This window comes from Tachyglossus aculeatus, chromosome Y4 (genome assembly GCF_015852505.1).
Source record: "Tachyglossus aculeatus isolate mTacAcu1 chromosome Y4, mTacAcu1.pri, whole genome shotgun sequence".
Lineage (NCBI taxonomy): Eukaryota > Metazoa > Chordata > Mammalia > Monotremata > Tachyglossidae > Tachyglossus > Tachyglossus aculeatus.
In genome coordinates, this window is record NC_052096.1 from 11,671,521 (window position 1) to 11,694,036 (window position 22,516).

A 22,516-nucleotide genomic window follows, 5' to 3' on the forward strand; every position below is an offset into this window, starting at 1 on the left:
CCTGGCACAGAGTAAGCGCTTAACGAATACCGTCATCATCATCACCTATTCCACCGCCGCCTCCCGGGACCTCCCCCTCCTTGCCTCCCTGCAGGCGAGGTGATCTGCGAGCCCCCCAACAACAAGCTGGACAGATTCGGCGGGACCCTGTACTGGAAGGAGAGCAAGTTCCCGCTGAGCAACCAGAACGTGTTGCTGCGCGGCTGCGTGCTGCGCAATACCGAGTGGTGCTTCGGCCTGGTCATCTTCGCAGGTGGGCCTGCACCGGCCCGTCCCCAAGGGGACGGTCGGCAAGTCAGTCGACAAGTCAGTTTCACTTCTCTGGGCCGCAGTGACCTCATCTGTAAAATGGGGATGAAGACTGTGAGCCCCAAGTGGGACAGGGACTGTATCCAATCTGATTAGCTGTTATCTACCCCGGTGTCTGGCACGTAGTAAGCGTTTAACCGATACCATAAAAAAGCGGGATGGGGGGCACGGAGACACCCGCACACACTCTCTGTCTGTCTCTGGCGCTGTGGGGAGGAGGGACGAGGAGATACGGGGGAGCTGCCTGTCTGATGGGGAGTTGGGGCACACACACACACCAGCATGTGAAGAAGCGTGTGGGGGGGATAGGTGTGGGGTGCGTAAGCCACAGGAAGTCACACACCAAGCCTCTAGCCACGCAGGTCAGGCTTGCGGAAGCCAATTGTGGTTCCTAGGGGCAAGTTGAGGGTGGGAGGGTTTGTTTTGGGGCGTGGGGGACGGGAATTTCCCAGGGCGGACGGGGAACCAGGACGTGGGGAAGAGGCTCCCAGCTCGCTCTCCATCCCTCTGTCCCTTCCTCCCTCCCTCCATCCCTCTCTCTCTCTCTCCCGTCCCCTGTTGTCACTGCCGCTCTCCCCGCCCCGCGACCAGGCCCCGACACCAAGCTGATGCAGAACAGTGGGCGAACCAAGTTCAAGAGGACCAGCATCGACCGGCTCATGAACACGCTGGTGCTCTGGGTAGGGACTGCTGCACCACCCTACCTCTGCATCCAGTCCTCCCTGCCATCCCGATCTCTCCTCTATTCCCCTTCTCTCCAACCCCCACCCGGTCTTCTCCTTTTCCCACTATTTCGCTTCCCCTCAGCCTCTTTCATGCCTCCTCCTGTCAAACTCCCCCATGTCTCCTCCCCTCCGCTTCCCCCGTGTCTCTTCCCCTCAGCTTCCCCTGTGTCTCTTCCCCTCAGCTTCCCCCTTGTCTCTTCCCCTCCGCTTCTGTAATGTCTCTTCCCCTCAGCTTCCCTCATGTCTTTTCCTCTCAGCCCCCCATGTCTCTTCCCCTCAGCTTCCCTCATGTCTCTTCCCCTCAGCTTCCCCCATGTCTCTTCCCCTCAGCTTCCCCCTTGTCTCTTCCCCTCCGCTTCTGTAATGTCTCTTCCCCTCAGCTTCCCTCATGTCTCTCCCTCTCAGCCCCCCATGTCTCTTCCCCTCAGCTTCCCTCATGTCTCTTCCCCTCAGCTTCCCCCATGTCTCTTCCCCTCAGCTTCCCCCTTGTCTCTTCCCCTCCGCTTCTGTAATGTCTCTTCCCCTCCGCTTCTGTAATGTCTCTTCCCCTCAGCTTCCCTCATGTCTCTTCCTCTCAGCCTCCCCCTTGTCTCTTTCCCTCCACTTCTGTAATGTCTCTTTCCCTCAGCTTCCCTCATGTCTCTTCCTCTCAGTCTCCCATGTCTCTTCCCCTCAGTTTCCCCCATGTCTCTTCCTCTCAACCCTCCAGGTCTCTTCCCCTCAGGTTCCCCCATGTCTCTTCCCCTCAGCTTCCCCCTTGTCTCTTGCCCTCAGTTTCCCCCATGTCTCTTCCTCTCAGCCTTCTATGTCTTTTCCCCTCAACCCCCCTCGTGTTTTCTTCCCTCAGGTTCCCCCCATGTCTCGTCTCCTGAGCTTCCCTCATGTCTCTTCCCCTCAGTTTCCCCCGTGTCCCTTCCTCTCAGCCCCTTATGTCACTTCCCCTGAGCTTCCGTCATGTTTCCTCCCCTCAGCTTCCCCCATGTTTCTTCCCCTCTACTTCCCTCAAGTCTCTTCCCCTTCGTCTCCCCTATGTCTGTTCTTTTCCGCCCCGTGTTTCTTCCCCTCAGCTTCCCTCATGTCTCCTCCCCTCAGCCTCCCCCATGTCTCCTCCTCTCAGACCCCCATGTCTCCGCCCCTCAGGCCCCCACATCTCTTCCCCTCAGTTTCTCTCATGTCTCTTCCTCTCGTGTCTCCTCCCCTCAGTCCCCCATGTCGCCTTCCCTCAGCCCCCCATGTCTCCTCCCCTCAGCTTCCCACATGTCCCTTCCCCTCAGTTTCCCCCATGTTTCTTCCTCTCAGTCTCCCAGCTCTCTTCCCCTCAGCTTCCGTCATGTCTCTTCCTCTCAGTTCCCTATGTCTCTTCCCCTCAGTTTCTGCCATGTCTCTTCCTCTCAGCCATATGTCTCTTCCCTTCAGCACCCCTCATGTTTCCTCCCCTCAGCTTCCCTCATGTCTCTTCCCCTCAGCCCCCTCATGTCTCTTCCCCTCAGTTTCCCCCATGTCTCTTCCTTTCCGCCCCCTGTGTTTCTTCCCCTCAGCTTCCCTCAGGTCTCCTCCCCTCAGCCCTCATCTCTTCCCTTCAGCTTTTCTCAAGTCTCTTCCCCTTGTGTCTCCGCCCACCCCATGTCTCCTTCCCTCAGCTTCCCCCATGTCTCTTCCTCTCAGCCCCGCCATGTCTCTTCCCCCAGGCCCTGTGATGTGTCTTCCCCTCAGCCCCCCAATGTCTCCTCCCCTCAGCCCCTCTGATGTCTCTTCCCCTCAGCTCCCCTCGTGTCTCCTCCCCTCAGCTTCCCCCATGTCTCTTCCTCTCAGCCGCTCACGTCTCCTCCCCTCAGCCCCCCCCCCCCGTGTCTTCTCCCTTCAGCCCCTCTAGTGCCTTTTCCCCTCAGCTTCCCTCGCGTCTCTTCCCCTCTGCCCCCATCCCATCCCCTGTGCCCCCCACCGTGTCCCTCCCCCATCCCCCATCAGCCTCCTCCCACCCCATCCCCCCGCAGTCTCCCCTCCTCCACCCACCACGTCCCCTCCCGGCTCGGCTCTGGCCCCGGCTCCCCGGGCCAAGCCCTAGGTTTGTTCCTGGCCGCGGCCCCGGCCGGACCTCGGAAAATATGACGGGAGCCCTGGGAGCATCTGCAGGGAAAACAAGCCGGAGAACAAGCCCGACTTTCAACCGGCCGCCCCCGCCCCTGCCCCCTCCCCCGCCGGGCTCCTGGGCCTCCCAGGCAGGGGCGGCCTGGCCCCCGGCCGTGGCAGCGGGGGGAGCGGGCAGGGCGCGGTGGGCCGGGGCGTCTCAGCAAACACGGCCACCGCCCGGCTTTCCTGGCCGAACCTCAATCCCGCTCCTCGTGGCACTCCCCGCACGTTCCCGCCGCCGCCGCCCGCCACGCGCTCCCGATGCCCACCCTCCTGGCATGGAGCTTGAAGGCCCGCAGTCGCCCGCCGGTGGCCACCATCCGGGCCATCCCATCCTTAGCCTTTCGTAATCGAGCCCCCCACCCCACCCTCACCCCCCGAGGCCTCTTCACCCTCCCCGCGCCCGCATCCGCCTGCCCATCCTGTCACTGAATGCCCCCCCTTCCCCGCCCCCCGGCAGATCTTTGGTTTCCTGGTGTGCATGGGGGTGATCCTGGCCATCGGCAATGCCATCTGGGAGCACCAGGTGGGCGCCCGCTTCCAGGCCTACCTGCCCTGGGACGAGGCGGTGGACAGCGCCGCCTTCTCTGGCTTCCTCTCCTTTTGGTCGTACATCATCATCCTCAACACCGTGGTGCCCATCTCCCTCTACGTCAGGTACCGCCCGCCGCCCCCCAGGGTCCCACCCCTCCATGAAGCCCCCCGGTCCGAGGGGGGCCCCGCCCCCTCCCCCGCCCCGCCAGCCCGGCCCGGGCTCCCCCTCTGCCTGTCTCTCGTCCCTCTCACGCTCTCTCTCGTTTTTCTCCGCACGGCCCCTGTCACAATAACCCGGAGGTAAGAGCCGTCCCGCTCCCCAGCCTAGCGGCCTCCTCTGTCCAGTTCCCCGCTGCCCCGACCCTGCCCCCCCTCGGCCCCAGCTGGACAGCTGGAGCTCCTCCGGGCCTCAGTTTCCCCCAGCCTTCGGGTACCACCCCGCTGTCCTCCCCAGCCCCGTTCCCGTCAGCCCCTCCCTCAGCAAACGTTCCCTGTGGCTGGTCCTTCTGCGTGTGTTCGGGTTTGGGCGTGTGGGCTCCCGGGGGAGCGGGCCCGGCCCCCAGCCCCGCCCCGTCCTTCCCGCAGCGTGGAGGTCATCCGGCTGGGCCACAGCTACTTCATCAACTGGGACAAGAAGATGTACTGCGCCAAGTGCCGCACCCCGGCCGAGGCCCGCACCACCACCCTCAACGAGGAGTTGGGCCAGGTGGAGTACGTCTTCTCCGACAAGACTGGCACCCTCACCCAGAACATCATGGTCTTCAGCAAGTGCTCCATCCACGGGCGCAGCTACGGTGGGGAGTCAGCCCTGGGGACGGGGAGAAGGGAGGGAGGGCCGCGGGGGACGGGGGAGTCAGGCCGAGGGACGGAGGACCCATCCTGAGGGAAGGCGGGCCGCAGGGGGAGTCAGAACCAGGGACGGAAGACCGCATTCATTCATTCATTCAATCGTATTTATTGAGCGCTTACTGTGTGCAGAGCACTGGACTAAGCGCTTGGGAAGTACAAGTCGGCAACATATAGAGACGGTCCCTACCCAACAACGGGCTCACAGTCTAGAAGGGGGAGACAGACAACAAAACAAAACACGTGGACAGGTGTCAAGTCATCAGAATAAATGGAAGTAAAGCTGGATCAATCAGTCGATCAATCGTATTAATTGAGCACTTACTGTGTGCAGAGCACTGGACTAAGTGCTTGGGAAGTACAAGATGGCAACATATAGAGACAGTCCCTACCCAACATGCACATCATTAACAAAATAAGTAGAATAGTAAATACGCACAAGTAAAATAAATAGAGTAATAAATCTGTACAAACCTATATACGGGTGCTGTGGGGAGGGGAAGGAGGTAGGGCAGGGGGGATGGGGAGGAGGAGAGGAAAAAAGGGGGCTGAGTGTGGGAAGGCCTCCTGGAGGAGGTGAGCTCTCAGTAGGGCTTTGAAGGAAGGAAGAGAGCTAGCTTGGCGGATGTGAGGAGGGTGGGCATTCCGGGCCAGGGGGAGGATGTGGGCCGGGGGTCGACGGCGGGATGGGCGAGAACGAGGCCTGGTGAGGAGGTTAGGGGCGGCAGAGGAGCGGAAGGTACGGACTGGGCTGGAGAAGGAGAGAAGGGAGGGGAGGTAGGAGGGGACGAGGGATGGAGAGCCAGAGGAGTCAGCGTGGGGGAGGGAAGGCGCAGCAGGAGCCCCCGGGGAGGGCAGCATTACCCTAGCTCCGGCGCAGACCACCACCACCTCCCACTCCCCCAATCTCTCCCGGGCAGGTGACGCGATCGACGTCCTGGGACACAAAGCGGAGCTGGGAGAGGTAGGACTCGGGGGGCCAAGGGCCCGTGCCCGCGGGTCTGCCGCCGAAGCGAACGAGAGGACGGTTGGCTGCCCCGGGCAGCTCGGATGACCCCACCCTGTCTCCCCCCCCCCCCGCCCCCGGCGTCCCAGAGGCACAAGCCCATCGACTTCTCCTTCAACCCGCTGGCCGACAAGAGGTTCCTGTTCCGGGACGCCAGCCTGCTGGAGGCGGTGAAGGTGGGAGACCCCCACGCCCACGAGTTCTTCCGCCTCCTCTCGCTGTGCCACACTGTCATGTCCGAGGAGAAGAGCGAAGGTGAGGCCAGGGGCCGGCGGGTCCCCGCGGAGCCCCCCGCCGCAGATGGTCGGGCGGGTGGCCGGTCCATACGTCGCTCCGCTGCCCGAATCGCTGTTCTATAAAAATGTTCGGACCACGTTTCCCCCCTCCTCGAGAACCTCCAGCGGTCACCCATCCACCTCTACGTCACACAAAAACTCCTCATTCCCTTTGCCTTCATTCCCCTTACCCCCTCACCTCTCTACTCTCAACTCAGCCCGCACACTTTGTTCCTCTAAATCAATCAATCGTATTTATTGAGCGCTTACTGTGTGCAGAGCACTGTACTAGGCGCTCTAAAGCCAACCTGCTCAATGTCCCTCCATCTCATCTGCCTCACCTCCAGCTCTCGCTCACGTCCTGCCTCTGGCCTGGAATGCCCTCCCTCCTCGTATCCAACAGACAACGACTTTTCCCGGCTTCAAAGCCTTATCGAAGGCCCGTCTCCTCCGAGAGGCCTTCCCTGACTTAAGCGCTCCTTCCTTCTCTCACTCCCTTCTACATCGCCCTGACTCGCTCCCTTTGTTCTCCCCGACTCCTAGCCCCTCAGCACTTAGAGAAGTAGCGTGGCTCAATGGAAAGAGCCCGGGCTTTGGAGTCAGAGGTCGTGGGTTCAAATCCCGGCTCCGCCAGTTGTCAGCTGTGTGACTTTGGGCAAGTCACTTCACTTGTCTGGGCCTCAGTTCCCTCATCTGTAAAATGGGGATTAAGACTGTGAGCCCCCCGTGGGGCAACCTGATCACCTTGTAACCTCCCCAGCGCTTAGAACAGTACTTTGCACATAGTAAGCGTTTAACAAATGCCATTATTATTATTATTCTTATTAGGTCCAATGTCCACCATTATATTCATTATATTCATTCATTTATTTATTTTACTTGTACATATCTATTCTTTTTATTTTATTTTGTTAGTATGTTTGGTTTTGTTCTCTGTCTCCCCCTTTTAGACTGTGAGCCCACTGTTGGGTAGGGACTGTCTCTAGATGTTGCCAACTTGTACTTCCCAAGCGCTTAGTACAGTGTTCTGCACACATTAAGCGCTCAATAAATACGATTGATTGGTTATAGTGACGTCTGTCTCCCCCTCGAGACTGTCAGCTCATCGAGGGCAGGGAACGTGTCTGTTTATTGAGAAGCAGCGTGGCTCAGTGGAAAGAGCCCGGGCTTTGGAGTCAGAGGCCGTGGATTCAAATCCCGGCTCCGGCAATTGTCAGCCGCGTGACTTTGGGCAAGTCACTTCAGCTCCCTGGGCCTCAGTTCCCTCATCTGGAAAATGGGGATTAATGACTGTTAGCCCCCGGTGGGACAACCTGATCACCTTGCAACCTCCCCAGTGCTTAGAACAGTGCTTTGCACATAGCAAGTGCTTAATGCCATTATTATTATTATTATTGTTGTAGAATCAATCAATCAATCAATCAATCGTATTTATTGAGCGCTTACTGTGTGCAGAGCACTGTGGGAAGTACAAGTTGGCAACATATAGAGACAGTCCCTACCCAACAGTGGGCTCACAGTCTAAGAATCAATCAATCAATCAATCATATTTATTGAGCGCTTACTATGTGCAGAGCACTGTACTAAGCGCTTGGGAAGTACAAATTGGCAACGTATAGAGACAGTCCCTATCCAACATTGGGCTCACAGTCTAAAAGGGGGAGACAGAGGACAAAACCAAACATACTAACAAAATAAAATAAATAGAATAGATATGTACAAGTAAAATAAATAGAGTAATAAATATGTGCAAACATATATACAGGTGCTGTGGGGAAGGGAAGGAGGTAAGATGGGGGGATGGAGAGGGGGACGTGGGGGAGAATCCTCTCCCAAGCGCTTAGGACAGTGCTGTACACCTAGTAGGTGCTCAATAAATAAGACCGACTGTATGTTCCCACTGCCTGGCTCTGTTCCCCCGTCCCCCAGGCGAGCTGTACTACAAAGCGCAGTCTCCGGACGAAGGCGCGCTGGTGACGGCCGCCCGCAACTTCGGCTTCGTGTTCCGCTCGCGCACGCCCAAGACCGTCACCGTCCACGAGCTGGGCCGACCCGTCACCTACCAGCTGCTGGCCATCCTCGACTTCAACAACATCCGCAAGCGCATGTCCGTCATCGGTGAGACCGGGGCCTCTGAAAGCCCCCCGGGGGGCGGAGGGGGCCGGCGGGGAGACCGATCCGTCCTCCGGCCAGTCGCTCGGGCGGGTTTGCGGAGCAAGGGCACGAGGGACAATTCCGTAGGAGGACGCGGCCCCCCTCCGCACCCTCAAGGAGCGTCCGGTCTAAAGGGAAAAGCTCAGCGGAGGCGGTCTGGGGGCCTCCGACGTCCGGGTTAGGGGAGCGGCAGCCATAACTTTGGTGTGTATTGAATGCCTACTTGGTTCAGGGTGCTGTAGTAGGTGCCTGGGAAGGGCAGCGAACCCACCCAAGTGAACCAATCTCGGCTGGCGCAGTAGCAGGAGAGACCGGCCTGCGGGACCCGGGGCTGGGGGTGGGACGGGCAGACGGCCGGACACAGTTCCCGGGGGGCGGCGGAGCAGTGGGGTAGATTGGTCACCCCCCCCCCCCCCCCATCTGACGTATGTATCTCCCCCGCGGCGGCGACAGTGAGGGACCCCGAGGGCCGGATCCGCCTCTACTGCAAGGGGGCCGACACCATCCTCCTGGAGAGACTGCACCCCCCCGCACCCCGAACTCCTCAGTGCCACCACTGACCACCTCAACGTGAGGCCCGGCCCGTGACCCCCACCCCCGATTCGCCCTCCTCCCCCCAACAATCCCCTCACCCCCTTCACATTCCCCTTCTCCACCCCCCACAATAATAATGGTATTTGTTAAGCGCTTACTACGTGCAAAGCCCTGTTCTAAGCGCTGGGGAGGTTACAAGGTAATCAGGTTGTCCCACGGGGGGCTCACAGTCTTCATCCCCATTTGACAGATGAGGTCACTGAGGCCCAGAGAAGTGAAGTGACTTCCTCAAAGTCACACAGCTGACAGTTTGCGGAGCCGGGATTTGAACCCATGACTTCTGACTCCAAAGCCTGTGCTCTTTCCACTGAGCCACGCTGCTTCTCCCAATAATAAGGGTGGTATTTATTAAGCATTTAGCATGTGCCAAGCACTGTTCTAAGTGCTGGAGTGGCTACAGGGTAATCAGGTTGTCCCATAATAATAGTAATAATAATAATAATAATAATAATGGCATTTATTAAGCACTTAGTAGGTGCAAAGCACTGTTCTAAGCACTGGGGAAGTTACAAGGTGATCACGTCCCACGTGGGGCTCACAGTCTTCATCCCCATTTTACAGATGAGGTTACTGAGGCACAGAGAAGCAGTCTTAATCCCCATTTTACAGATGAGGTTACTGAGGCCCAGAGAAGTGAAGTGACTTGCCCAAAGTCACACAGCTGACAGTTGGCGGAGCCGGGATTTGAACCCATGACCTCTGACTCCAAAGCCCGGGCTCTTTCCACTGAGCCACGCTGCTTCTCCCCTAAGCGCTGGGGAAGTTACAAGGTGATCAGGTTGTCCCATGTGGGACTCACAGTCTTCATCCCCATTTGCAGATGGGGATGAAGGGCCTTCAAGGCCCTGCTGAGAGCTCACCTCCTCCAGGAGGCCTTCCCAGACTGAGCCCCTTCCTTCCTCTCCCCCTCGTCCCCCTCTCCATCCCCCCATCTTACCTCCTTCCCTTCCCCACAGCACCTGTGTATATGTATATATATATTTGTACATATTTATTACTCTATTTATTTTATTTGTCCATATCTATTCTATTTATTTTATTTTGTTAGTATGTTTGGTTTTGTTCTCTGTCTCCCCCTTCTAGACTGTGAGCCCACTGTTGGGTAGGGACTGTCTCTAGATGTTGCCAATTTGTACTTCCCAAGCGCTTAGTACAGTGCTCTGCACATAGTAAGCGCTCAATAAATACGATTGATGATGATGATTTACAGAAGAGGTAACTGAGGCCCAGAGAAGTAAAGTGGCTTCCCCAAAGTCACACAGCAGACAAGTGGCGGGGCCAGAATTAGAACCCACATCCTGTGACTCCCAAGCCCCTCCCCAGCGTAGCCTCGTGGAAAGAGCACAGGCCCGGGAGTCAGAGGACCTGGGTTCTAATCCCTACTTGCCTGCTCTGTGACCTTGGGCAAGTCACTTCACTTCTCTGGGTCTCAGTTACTTCATCTGTAAAATGGGGATTAAAACTGTGACCCCACCGTGGGACAACCTGATCACCTTGTAACCTCCCCAGCGCTTAGAACGGTGCTTTGCACATAGTAAGCGCTCAACAGATACCGTCATTATTATTATTATTATTATTATTCATTCATTCATTCAATCGTATTCGAGTGCTTACTGTGTGCAGAGCACTGTACTAAGCGCTTGGGAAGTACAAGTTGGCAACAGCGTGGCTCAGTGGAAAGAGCACGGGCTTTGGAGTCAGAGGTCATGGGTTCGAATCCCTGCTCCGCCACTTGTCAGCTGTGAGACCTTGGGCAAGCCACTTAACTTCTCTGTGCCTCAGTTACCTCATCTGTAAAATGGGATTAAGACTGTGAGCCCCACGTGGGACAACCTGATCACCTTGTATCCCCCCCAGCGCTTAGAACAGTGCTTTGCACATAGTAAGCGCTTAATAAATGCCATTATTATTATTATTATTATTATTATTATTATATAGAGACGGTCCCTGCCCAACAGTGGGCTCACAGTCTAGGAGACTAAGCGCTTGGAAAGTACAATTCAGCAACAAAAAGAAACAGTCTCTGCCCACGATGGGCTCACAGTCCATAAGAGGGGAGGTACATTGTGGGGGTTAACAAATAACAAACAGCGCTTAACAAATAATAATAATGGCATCTATTAAGCGCTTACTATGTGCTAAGCATTGGGGAGGTTACAAGGTGATCAGGTTGTCCCACGGGGGGGCTTACAGTCTTAATCCCCGTTTTCCAGATGAGGGAATCGAGGCACAGAGAAGTGAAATGGCTTCAATCCATCAATCAGTCGTATTTATTGAGCGCTTACTGTGTGCCGAGCACTGTACTAAGCGCTTTTTAGACTGTGAGCCCACTGCTGCGTAGGGACTGTCTCCATATGTTACCAACTTGTACTTCCCAAGCGCTTAATACAGTGCTCTGCACACAGTAAGCGCTCAATAAATACGATTGGTGATGATGATGGGAAGTCCAAGTTGGCAACATATAGAGACAGTCCCTACCCGACAGTGGGCTCACAGTCTAAAATAAAATGTAAAGTAAAATGGGGATTAAGACTGTGAGCCCCCCGCGGGACACCCTGATCACCTTGTAACCTCCCCAGCGCTTAGAACAGTGCTTTGCCCATACTAAGCGCTTGATAAATGCCATTATTATTATTACAAGCGCTCAGCACAGTGCTCTGCACGCTGTAAGCGCTCAATAAATACGACTGATGACAAAAGGACTTGCCCAGAGTCACCCAGCTGACAATTGGCAGAGCCAGGCTTTGTGCCCGTGACTTCCGAGTCCAAATCCCGGGCTCCTTCCATCATCATCATCATCAATCGTATTTATTGAGCGCTTCCTATGTGCAGAGCACTGTACCAAGCGCTTGGGAAGTACAAATTGGCAACATATAGAGACAGTCCCTACCCAACAGTGGGCTTACAGTCTAAAAGGCTTCCACCGAGCCGCGCCGCTTCCCCAGCACGATTGTTGTCGTTACCCCCCGCCCCGTCCGCGTCCCCTTCGGCCCATCCCGACCGGGGGCCGGTGTCCGCCCCCCACCAGGAGTACGCGGGGGACGGGCTGCGGACCCTGGTTCTGGCCTACAAGGACCTGGAGGAGGGCTACTACCAGGCCTGGGCGGAGCGGAGGCTGCAGGCCAGCCTGGCCCAGGACGGCAGGGATGCCCGGCTGGCCAGCGTCTACGACGAGGTGGAGAGCGGCATGACGGTGTGTGTGGAGACCGCCGCCCCGGGAGGCGGGAGGGACGGGGGTCCCCTCGCCCCAGCCCCGCTCCCGTGGGCCTTGGAGACCCCCCTCCCGACCCTCCGCCCCCGCCTTCCCCCGCAGCTGCTCGGGGCCACGGCCATCGAAGACAAGCTCCAGCAGGGCGTGCCCGAGACCATCGCCCTCCTGACTCTGGCCAACATCAAGATCTGGGTGCTGACGGGCGACAAGCAGGGTGAGGGCCCGGGCGGGGAGGGAGAGGCCGGGCCGGGCCGGGCCGGGGTGGAGGCGGGCACCGGGCCAGGGGGATCCGACCCTCCCCGCCGTTCCCCGCCCAGAGACGGCCGTCAACATCGGCTACTCCTGCAAGATGCTGACGGACGACATGACCGAGGTGTTCGTGGTCACGGGGCGCACGGTGCTGGAGGTGCGGGAGGAACTCAGGTGAGGGGCCGGGAAACCCCCCTTCCGGCGCGGGGAGCTGCCCATTCTCCCTCTCCTGCCGGGGGCCGCCTCCCCCCGGCCGGCCCGCATCCCCGGGGAAGCAGCGTGGCTCGGTGGAAGGAGCCCGGGCTTTGGAGTCGGAGGTCGTGGGTTCAAATCCCGGCTCCGCCAGTTGTCAGCTGGGTGACTTGGGGCGAGTCACTTCACTTCTCTGGGCCTCAGTGCCCTCATCTGGAAAATGGGGATAAAGACCGTGAGCCCCCCCACCCCCGTGGGACAACCTGATCACTTTGTAACCTCCCCGGCGCTTAGAACGGTGCTTTGCACGTATTAAGTGCTTAATAAATGCCATTATTATTCCTGTATATATGTTTGTACATATTTATTACTCTATTTTACTTGTCCATATCCTATTTATTTTATTTTGTTAGTATGTTTGGTTTTGTTCTCTGTCTCCCCCTTTTAGACTGTGAGCCCACTGTTGGGTAGGGACCGTCTCTAGATGTTGCCAAATTGGACTTCCCAAGCACTTAGTCCAGTGCTCCGCACACAGTAAGCGCTCAATAAATACGATTGATGATGACTTCACTTCCCCGGGCCTCAGTTCCCTCATCTGCTAAATGAGGATGGAGCCTGTGAGCCCCCCATGGGACAACCTGATTACCTTGCACCCCCCCACCCCCCGCGCGCTTAGAACAGTGCTTTGCACATAGTAAGCGCTCAACGAATGCCATCATTATCACCTCTCTCGGTTCTCTTGTCCGTCGCCGTCGGCTCACACGCTTCCGCTTGGCCCTCCCCATCCCCGCCCCGCCGTCTCCTCCGCCCCGTGCCCCCCGGCCGCCCCTCAGGAAGGCCCGCGAGAGGATGATGGACTCCCAGCAGCCCGCGGGCAACGGCTTCTCCTCGCCGGAGAAAGCGGCTTCGGCCCAGCTGACGTCGATGCTCGAGGCCATCGCCGGGGAGTACGCCCTCGTCGTCAACGGGCACAGCCTGGTAAGGGGCCCCCCGCCCGACCCCTTTCCTCTTCCTTCCCCGCCCCCTCTGCCAGTCTGCACCCCAAACCACCACCATCACCCACACAATCACTCCCTCACTCTCCCCGCCCCAGGGCCGCCCCCCTCACCTGGAGAGAAAAAGTGGGGGTTGTTGGAAACAAACCCTTTCACCCCCTTCGCCGTGGGAAGCAGCATGGCGTAGCGGCCGGAGCCCGGGCCCGGGAGTCGGAGGAAAGTCATGGGTTCTAATCCCGGCTCCCCCGCTTGTCTGCTCTGGGGCCTTGGGCAAATCACTTCACTTCTCTAGGCCTCAGTCCTCTCATCTGTAAAATGGGGATTAAGACCGTGAGCCCCATGTGGGACAAGGACTGTGTCCAACCGGATTTCCCTGTATCTGTCTTACGTGGCTTGGCATGTAGTAAGCATTTAATAAATACCATTATTGTCATGCTTCCTCCAAGAGGCCTTCCCCGACTAAGCCCTCATCTCCTCTTTTCCCACTCCCTTTTGTGTCTCCATTCCACTTGGATTTGCTCCCTTTATTCCCCCCCCTCCTTCAGCCCCACAGCACCTATGTCCATATCCCTAATTTATTTATTTATATTAATGTCTGTCTCTAGTCCATAAACTCGTTGTAGGCAGAAAACACGCCTACCACTCTGTAACGGTTTACTCCCCCTAATACAGTGCTCTGCACCCAGTAAATCCTCAATAGATACGATTGATCGAAGGACAGACTATCAATTCTGTTGTACTGTTAATCAATCGATCGTATTTATTGGCTATTGTGTGCAGAGCAATAGAACAGACACATTCCCTACTCATAAGGAGCTTAGTCTAGACGGGGGGACGGATATTAGTAGAAATAAATAAATGAAGGATGTAGACCAAAGCGGAATTTGGCCGGGAGGGCAGATGAATGAAGGGAGTGAGTCAGGGCGACGCAGAAGGGAGTGGGAGAAGAAGAAAGGGGGGGCTTAATCAGGGAAGGCCCCTTGGAGGAGACGGGATTTTAATGAAGATTTGAAGGCGGGGAGAGTCACCGTCGGAGATGAGGAGGGCCAGAGGCAGAGACGTGGACAGGAAGTCGGGGCGACCTCCCGAGCACTCAATCGCTTGCTCCACACATCGTCGTATTTACTGAGCGCCCGCCGTGTGTGGAGCACTGCAGCGTGGCTCAGTGGGAAGAGCCCGGGCTTGGGAGTCACAGGTCAAGGGTTCGAATCCCGGCGCCGCCACTTGCCCGCTGTGTGACCTGGGGCGAGTCACTTCTCCGGGCCCCAGTTCCCTCATCTGTAAAATGGGGGTGAAGACTGTGAGCCCCACGGGGGACAACCCGATCTCCTCGTATCCCCCCCCCCAGCGCTTAGAACAGTGCTTTGCACGTAGTAAGCGCTCAACAAATGCCATCATTACTATTATTATTATTATTATTGCTAAGCGCTTGGGAGAGGGCAGCTCACAACCGCATCCGCAGATGCGGTCGACTGCCGGGGGACTGACCTGTGCCGGCCCCGTGCGCCCCGCCCCCCCCTTCCCCGGTGCGTCCCCCCTCAGGCCCACGCGCTGGAGGCCGACATGGAGCTGGAGTTCCTGGAGACGGCCTGCGCCTGCAAGACGGTCATCTGCTGCCGCGTCACGCCCCTGCAGAAGGCCCAGGTGGTGGAACTGGTCAAGAAGCACAAGAAGGCCGTGACGCTGGCCATCGGGGACGGCGCCAACGACGTCAGCATGATCAAGAGTGAGAGGGGGCACCCCAGGGGGCGGTGGCGGGGGGCCGGAGGGGGAGCCCGAGCCCCCCTGACCGCCCGCCCTCTCCCTTTCTCCCCCTCCCACAGCCGCCCACATCGGGGTGGGCATCAGCGGGCAGGAGGGCATCCAGGCGGTGCTGGCGTCCGATTACTCCTTCTCGCAGTTCAAGTTCCTGCAGCGTCTCTTGCTGGTGCACGGCCGCTGGTCCTACCTGCGCATGTGCAAGTTCCTCTGTTATTTCTTCTACAAGAACTTCGCCTTCACCATGGTCCACTTCTGGTTTGGCTTCTTCTGCGGCTTCTCGGCCCAGGTCGGGGCCGGGGGGGAGGACCGTCCCCTTTCCGCCTCTCCCCTGCCCCCCTTTGCTTTTGTAAATGGTATTCATAATTATAGTGGCATTTATGAAGCGCTTACTATGTGCCAAGCACTGCCCTAAGCGCCGGGGAGGTTACAGGTGACCAGGCCGTCGCTCACGGTCTTCACCCCCATTTTCCAGATGAGGTCGCTGAGGCCCAGAGCAGTTAAGTGACTTGCCCAAGGTCACGCAGCTAAGTGTGTGACAGACTGAGCCCCCTCCTTCCTCTCCCCCCGCCTTACCTCCTTCCCCTCCCCGCACCACCTGGATATATGTATATATCATCATCATCAGTCGTATTTATTGAGCGCTTACTGTGTGCAGAGCACTGGACTAAGCGCTTGGGAAGTCCAAGTTGGCAACATCTAGAGACGGTCCCTACCCAACAGTGGGCTCACAGTCTAAAAGGGGGAGACAGAGAACAAAACCAAACATACTAACAAAATAAAATAAATAGAATAGAATAAATAGAATTATTTATTCTATATATATATGTATATATACATATATGTATATGTTTGTGCATATTTATTACTCTATTTTATTTGTATGCATTTATTCAATTTATTTTATTTTAATATTAATATCACTCTATTTATTTATTACTCTATTACTCGATTTATTTATTTATTATTACTCTATTTTACTTGTACATATCTATTCTATTTACTTTGTTTTGTTAATATGTTTTGTTCTCTGTCCCCCCCTTCTAGGCTGTGAGCCCACTGTTGGGTAGGGACCGTCCCTAAGCGTTGCCAACTTGTACTTCCCGAGCACTTAGTACAGTGCCCTGCACACAGTAAGCGCTCAGGAAATACGATTGAATGAATGAATGACTGAAAGCGGCGGAGCCGGGATTTGAACCCGCGACCCCCGACTCCAAAGCCCGGGCTCTTTCCACTGAGCCACGTCGAAAGCGCTTTTAAGCGCTTACCGTGCGCCGGGCACCGCGGTGGAGCCGAGCGAATCGAGGTGGACCCAGCCCCCGTCCCACGGGGGGCTCCCAGTCTCCGTCCCCATTTTACGGCTGCGGGAACCGCAGAAGCGACGCGACTCGCCCTAGGTCACCCGGCAGACAAGTGGGGGAGCCGGGATTAGAACCCGGGACCCGACTCCCGGGGTTGGGCTCCGTGCATTGCGCTGTGTAGGTCTGCTCCCCTGCCCACCTCTCCCCCAGCCTGTTATCGAGAGCCGCCGCGGGCCCCCGATGGGCACCGTGACCCCGTCGGTCCTCCCCCTCCCCACAGACGGTGTACGACCAGTATTTCATCACCCTGTACAACATCGTCTACACCTCCCTGCCCGTCCTGGCCATGGGCGTCTTCGACCAGGTGCGTCCAGACCCCCGTCCCGGCCGCGGCGGAGGGGACGGGGCCGCGGGCGGGAGCGGAGGCGGCGGGATCGGGTGGGCCCCGGGCCAATAGGAGGCCGCCCTTGGCCGTGGGATGAGGTGGGAAGGGTAACGATAATAGTAATGATGATAACGATGGTACCTTTATAAAGATAAATTTATTTATTTATTTATTTTACTTGTACATATGTATTCTATTTATTTTATCATCAATCATATTTACTGAGCGCTTACTATGCGCAGAGCACTGTACTAAGCGCTTTATTTTGTTAGTATGTTTGGTTTTGTTCTCCGTCTCCCCCTTTTAGACTGTGAGCCCGCTGTTGGGTAGGCACTGTCTCTATATGTTGCCAACTTGGACTTCCCAAGCGCTTAGTACAGTCTGCACACAGTAAGCGCTCAATAAATACGATTGATGAGAACGATGGTACCTTTATACGGGTAAATTTATTTATTTATTTATTTTACTTGGACATATCTATTCCATTTATTTTATTTTGTTAGTATGTTTGGTTTTGTTCTCCGTCTCCCCCTTTTAGACTGTGAGCCCACTGTTGGGTAGGGACTGTCTCTAGATGTTGCCAACTTGGACTTCCCAAGCGCTTAGTACAGTCTGCACACAGTAAGCGCTCAATAAATACGATTGATGAGAACGATGGTACCTTTATACGGGTAAATTTATTTATTTATTTATTTTACTTGGACATATCTATTCCATTTATTTTATTTTGTTAGTATGTTTGGTTTTGTTCTCCGTCTCCCCCTTTTAGACTGTGAGCCCACTGTTGGGTAGGGACTGTCTCTAGATGTTGCCAACTTGGACTTCCCAAGCGCTTAGTACAGTGCTCTGCACACAGTAAGCGCTCAATAAATACGATTGATGATAACGGTGGTACCTTTATAAAGGTAAATTTATTTATTTATTTATTTTACTTGTCCATATGTATTCTGTTTATTTTATTTTGTTAGTATGTTTGGTTTTGTTCTCCGTCTCCCCCTTTTAGACTGTGAGCCCACTGTTGGGTAGGGACTGTCTCTAGATGTTGCCAACTTGGACTTCCCAAGCGCTTAGTACAGTGCTCTGCACACAGTAAGCGCTCAATAAATACGATTGATGATGATGATGACCTGTTCGGTGCTTACTTTGTGCCAAGCACTGTCCCAAGCGCTGGGGCAACTCCAAGGTAATCAGGTTGGACACGGTCCCTGTTATTCAGTCGTGTTTATTGAGCACGTACTGTGTGCGGAGCACTGTGCTAAGCACCTGAGAGAGGACGGTGCAGCCCCAAGTAGACACATTCCCTGCCCACAAGGAGCTGAAAATCTGGAGGGAGAGAACAGCTCCAGGTCTCCATCCCCATTTTCCAGATGAGGTCACTGAGGCCCGGAGAAGCCAAGTGACTTGCCCAGGGTCACAGAGCGGAAGCGTGGCCGAGCCGGGATTAGAACCCATGACAGCCAGGCTCCCGGGCCTGCTCCGTCCACTGTGGGAAGCAGACGGGCTTGGGGTTGCCATCCTTTTAGACTGTGAGCCCACTGTTGGGTAGGGACTGTCTCTATATGTTGCCAATTTGTACTTCCCAAGCGCTTAGTACAGTGCTCTGCACATAGTAAGCGCTCAATAAATACAATTGATGATGATGATGATCCGGGAGAGGCGGGCGGGACGGTGGGCCGCCCTGACCCCAGCCCTCCCCGCCGGGTCACTTAGGACATATATGTATATACCTGAATATATGTATATATGTTTGTACATATTTATTACTGTATTTATTTATTTTACTTGTACATATCTATTCTATTTATTTTATTTTGTTAGTATGTTTGATTTTGTTCTCTGTCTCCCCCTTTTAGACTGTGAGCCCACTGTTAGGTAGGGACCGTCCCTGTATGTTGCCAACTTGTACTTCCCAAGCGCTTAGTACAGTGCTGTGCACACTGTAAGCGCTCAATAAATCATCATCATCATCAATCGTATTTATTGAGCGCTCACTGCGTGCAGAGCACCGGACTAAGCGCTTGGGAAGTACAAGTTGGCAACATCTAGAGACAGTCCCTACCCAACAGTGGGCTCACAGTCTAGAAGGGGGAGACGGAGAACAAAACCAAACATACTAACAAAATAAAATAAATAGAATAGATATGGACAAGTAAAATAAATCAATAAATAGAGTAATAAATATGTACAGACATATATACATCTATACAGGTGCTGCGGGGAAGGGAAGGAGGTAAGATGGGGGGAGAGAGCAAAAAAAGGAAAATAATCGGAGGCGGCCAAGGCCTTCTGGCTGCTGTAAATCGGGAATAATTTCGCAGCGAGAAGTGGGGAGTTTTAGAGACGAAACCCTATCCTGGGGATGTGGGATGGACAGAGCAGTCATTCATCAATCAATCAATCAATTTGTCGTATCTATTCATTCATTCATTCAATCAATCGTATTCATTGAGCGCTTACTGTGTGCAGAGCACTGGACTAAGCGCTTGGTAAGTCCGAGTCGGCAACATATAGGGACGGTCCCCACCTGACAGCGGGCTCACAGTTGTGTGCAGAGCACTGTACTAAGCGCTTGGGAAGTCCAAGTCAGCAACATCTAGAGACGGTCCCTACCCGACAGCGGGCTCACAGTCGGTCCCGGGGGTCCCGGGGGTCCCGAGCCGGCCGCTCCGCGGGGCCTCGGCTCGCCCAGCGCGTCACTTCAATACGATTGATTGATTGACTGATCGATTAGGACGTGCCGGAGCAGCGCAGCCTGGAGTACCCCAAGCTGTACGAGCCCGGCCAGCTCAACCTGCTGTTCAACAAGCGTGAGTTCTTCATCTGCATCGGCCAGGGCATCTACACGTCCGTCCTCCTGTTCTTCGTCCCCTACGGCGCCCTGGCCCACGCCACGCGCGACAGCGGCCCGCAGCTGGCCGACTACCAGTCCTTCGCCGTCACCGTGGCCACCTCGCTGGTCATCGTGGTCAGCGTGCAGGTGCGGGGAGGGGCGGGGGCCGGAGGGGCTGGGGGTGGCGGGGCCGGCTCCCCGGCGCTGACCGCCCCCGCCCTCCCCAGATCGGGCTGGACACGGGCTACTGGACGGCCATCAACCACTTCTTCATCTGGGGCAGCCTAGCCGTCTACTTCGCCATCCTCTTCGCCATGCACAGCGACGGGCTCTTCGCCATGTTCCCCAACCAGTTCCGCTTCGTGGGTGAGGCTGCCCGGACCCCACCACCCCCGGGAGCCCTCCCGGACTGCGGCCCCCAGTTCTGGACCCCCCCCATCCCTTAGGGCAGCGGGCGTGAGCCCCCGGGGCCTGGGCCCCCGGGCGGGTGGGGGGCACGGACAGGTCAGCGGACTCCCCGCGCGCTACCCGCCGACGCCGCCCCTCCGTCCCCTCATCCCAGGGAACGCCGCCAACACGCTGGGCCAGCCGTCGGTGTGGCTGACCATCGTGCTGACCACCGTGGTCTGCGTCGTGCCCGTCCTCGCCTTCCGCTTCCTCAAGCTGGACCTCAAACCCGAGCTGTCCGACACGGTGGGCATGTGTTTGTGTGTGTGTGTCCGGGAGAGACCCCGACTCATCGCCAGGCAGTCAGTCAGCTGTATTTATTGAGCGCTTACGGTGTGCAGAGCACTGGACTGAGCGTATTTATTACTCTATTTTACTTGTCCGTATCTATTCTATTTATTTTATTTTGTTAGTATGTTTGGTTTCGTTCTCTGTCTCCCCCTTTTAGACTGGGAGCCCACTGTTGGGTAGGGACTGTCTCTAGATGTTGCCAGTTTGTACTTCCCAAGCGCTTAGTCCAGTGCTCTGCACACAGTAAGCGCTCAATAAATACGATTGATGATGATGATGATGAGGGGCCGCCGGGGGCGGCGATGAATGAAGGGAGACGAGTCGGGGCGACGCAGAAGGGAGGGCCTCTCGGAGGAGGTGCGTTACCCCGGTGCCCAACGCCCCTTCCCCGTCCCCTTTCCTTGGCACAGGTGCGCTACACGCAGCTGGTGAAGAAGAAGCAGAAGGCGCAGCACCGGTTCATGCGGCGGGTGGGCCGCACGGGATCGCGGCGCTCCGGCTACGCCTTCTCCCACCAGGAGGGCTTCGGCGAGCTCATCATGTCCGGCAAGAACATGCGGTTCAGCTCCCTGGCGCTGGCCAGCTTCGCCACCCGCCCGGGCTCCGGCTGGATGGACACCCTGCGCCGTGCCAAGAACCCCAGCCCCGCCAGCCCTGTCGGCGCTGCCGGCGGGGGCGACCGGACCCTCGGCCTGAGCGCAACCACCCCCTCCCCGCCCGGCCCCAAGCGACCAAAGTGAGTGAGCCAGCAGCCCGCCTCGGACGGACGGACGGACGGACGGACGGGGCCCGGGCCGGTGCCCCTGCCCCCTCCGGCCCTCTATTTTTCTACTGCCTGGCACTTGGAGGGGGCCGGACCGCCCGCCTCCCACACCCGTCCGCACGAATGTATCGTCCGGCCCCGACCTTCCGCGCGCGTGTCCCGTCGGCGTCCGCCCGTCTCGCCCTCTCATCCGTCCGTGTCGCCGCCGGGCCCCTCAGTCGGGGGGGGTGCCCGGGCCCCGGCCCCCAAATGCCTGCTGTCCATCCCCCACGTGCGCATCCAGACGCATGCACGCGCTGGCTGACCCGCCGGGAAGGCTGGAAGAGAGAAGCCCCCCACTTCCCTCCCCCAGCACAGGGAGCCCGTCCACCCCTCTCCCCCTACCCCTTTGAGCAATAGGTCAGTTAGCCGTCCCCGTCCCCCCGCCCGAGCCCCCCCAGCAATAATCCCGACGGGGTCATCGCCAACCCCCTCGCCCCGACCAGCTGACCAACCGACCGCCCGTGGTCACCGATCCCAAGCCATTGCGGCCGGCCGGCTTTGGTCCAGCCCGCCTGGGTAGGAGGGGAGGGGGTCCGGTGGCCGCCCCTCCTCGTCCCCCGCTGTTCCTGCCCCGGGACTCCTTCGGAAGCCAGGGGGGCGACTCCCCCATCCCCCTCGCTCCGCCTGGGGACCCCCCGACGCCCTTCCGGGGGGGATGGGGAGGCAAGGCACCGCTCGGGCAGGTGGGTTCCGCAGCCCCCTCCCCAACTTTTCGGCCCACAACCAAGTGGACCGGACCAGTGGGGAGGGGGACGGGTGGGGAGGGTGGGCGTTAGCCTCGCAGTTTACAACCCACATCATCGCATCTTGTCTCTGTGCGTCCCGGCGAGTCTGATTTTTATACCAAAGAGGAAAGAATTTTTTTCATATTTTGTTGTCTATATTATATATATATATATATATATATATACATACAGTTCTATATATTATTTTTGGTTCTCGTTTTGTTTCGTTTTTTTTTTTTTTTTAAGGGAGGGGGGTCAGTACCAAGCTGCGGGAAACGAGGGACATTCCGTATAATTTATTACATATTTCTATACTGGCAGAATTGTATCATTTTATGGGGGTAAAGAGAGAAAAAAAAGCCTTTTATAAAGCTCGTGTTGGTTTCTGAGCCGTTGCCCGTCTGGTTTCTGCGCAGCCTGTCCGTGGGCGGGGGGCTCGAGGGGCCGGGGACCCCCTTTTCCAGGGAGGATGGTGTGGGGCAAGTGGCAGGATTTTCCCTTCCTCCCTCCCTCCCTCATCCTCCTCATCCTTCACCTGGTGCGGTGGAGCTGAGCTCCTGGAGGGAGCAAATATTTGCTGTGACCAAGCGGCAGGTGAGAGGTTAATTAGCCCATCAATCAATCGTATTTATTGAGCGCTTACTGTGCGCAGAGCACTGTACTAAGTGCTTGGGAGAGGCCAACAGAATAAAGACACCTTCCCTGCCCTCAGCCAGATTAGAACCCGCTGTTGTCATCATCATCATCAATCGTT

The 22,516-nt window shown here is 56.7% G+C and overlaps 1 protein-coding gene across 1 annotated transcript in view; it reads left to right on the plus strand.

Annotated features, from left to right (window-relative positions):
• Positions 1-21,913, plus strand: part of ATP8B2 (ATPase phospholipid transporting 8B2) — a 37,369-nt gene extending 15,456 nt beyond the window's left edge. The window contains 20 exon segments of the mRNA XM_038769008.1: positions 95-253; positions 901-989; positions 3,625-3,821; positions 4,284-4,492; positions 5,465-5,508; positions 5,640-5,805; positions 7,755-7,943; positions 8,433-8,512; positions 8,514-8,549; positions 11,602-11,766; positions 11,887-11,998; positions 12,102-12,207; positions 13,059-13,203; positions 14,763-14,946; positions 15,044-15,267; positions 16,560-16,643; positions 19,396-19,641; positions 19,722-19,860; positions 20,057-20,187; positions 20,643-21,913. Coding sequence (XP_038624936.1) covers positions 95-253; positions 901-989; positions 3,625-3,821; positions 4,284-4,492; positions 5,465-5,508; positions 5,640-5,805; positions 7,755-7,943; positions 8,433-8,512; positions 8,514-8,549; positions 11,602-11,766; positions 11,887-11,998; positions 12,102-12,207; positions 13,059-13,203; positions 14,763-14,946; positions 15,044-15,267; positions 16,560-16,643; positions 19,396-19,641; positions 19,722-19,860; positions 20,057-20,187; positions 20,643-20,972 — 3,035 coding nt within the window. The 3' untranslated portion in view covers positions 20,973-21,913.
• The last annotated feature ends 603 nt before the right edge of the window (positions 21,914-22,516 follow it).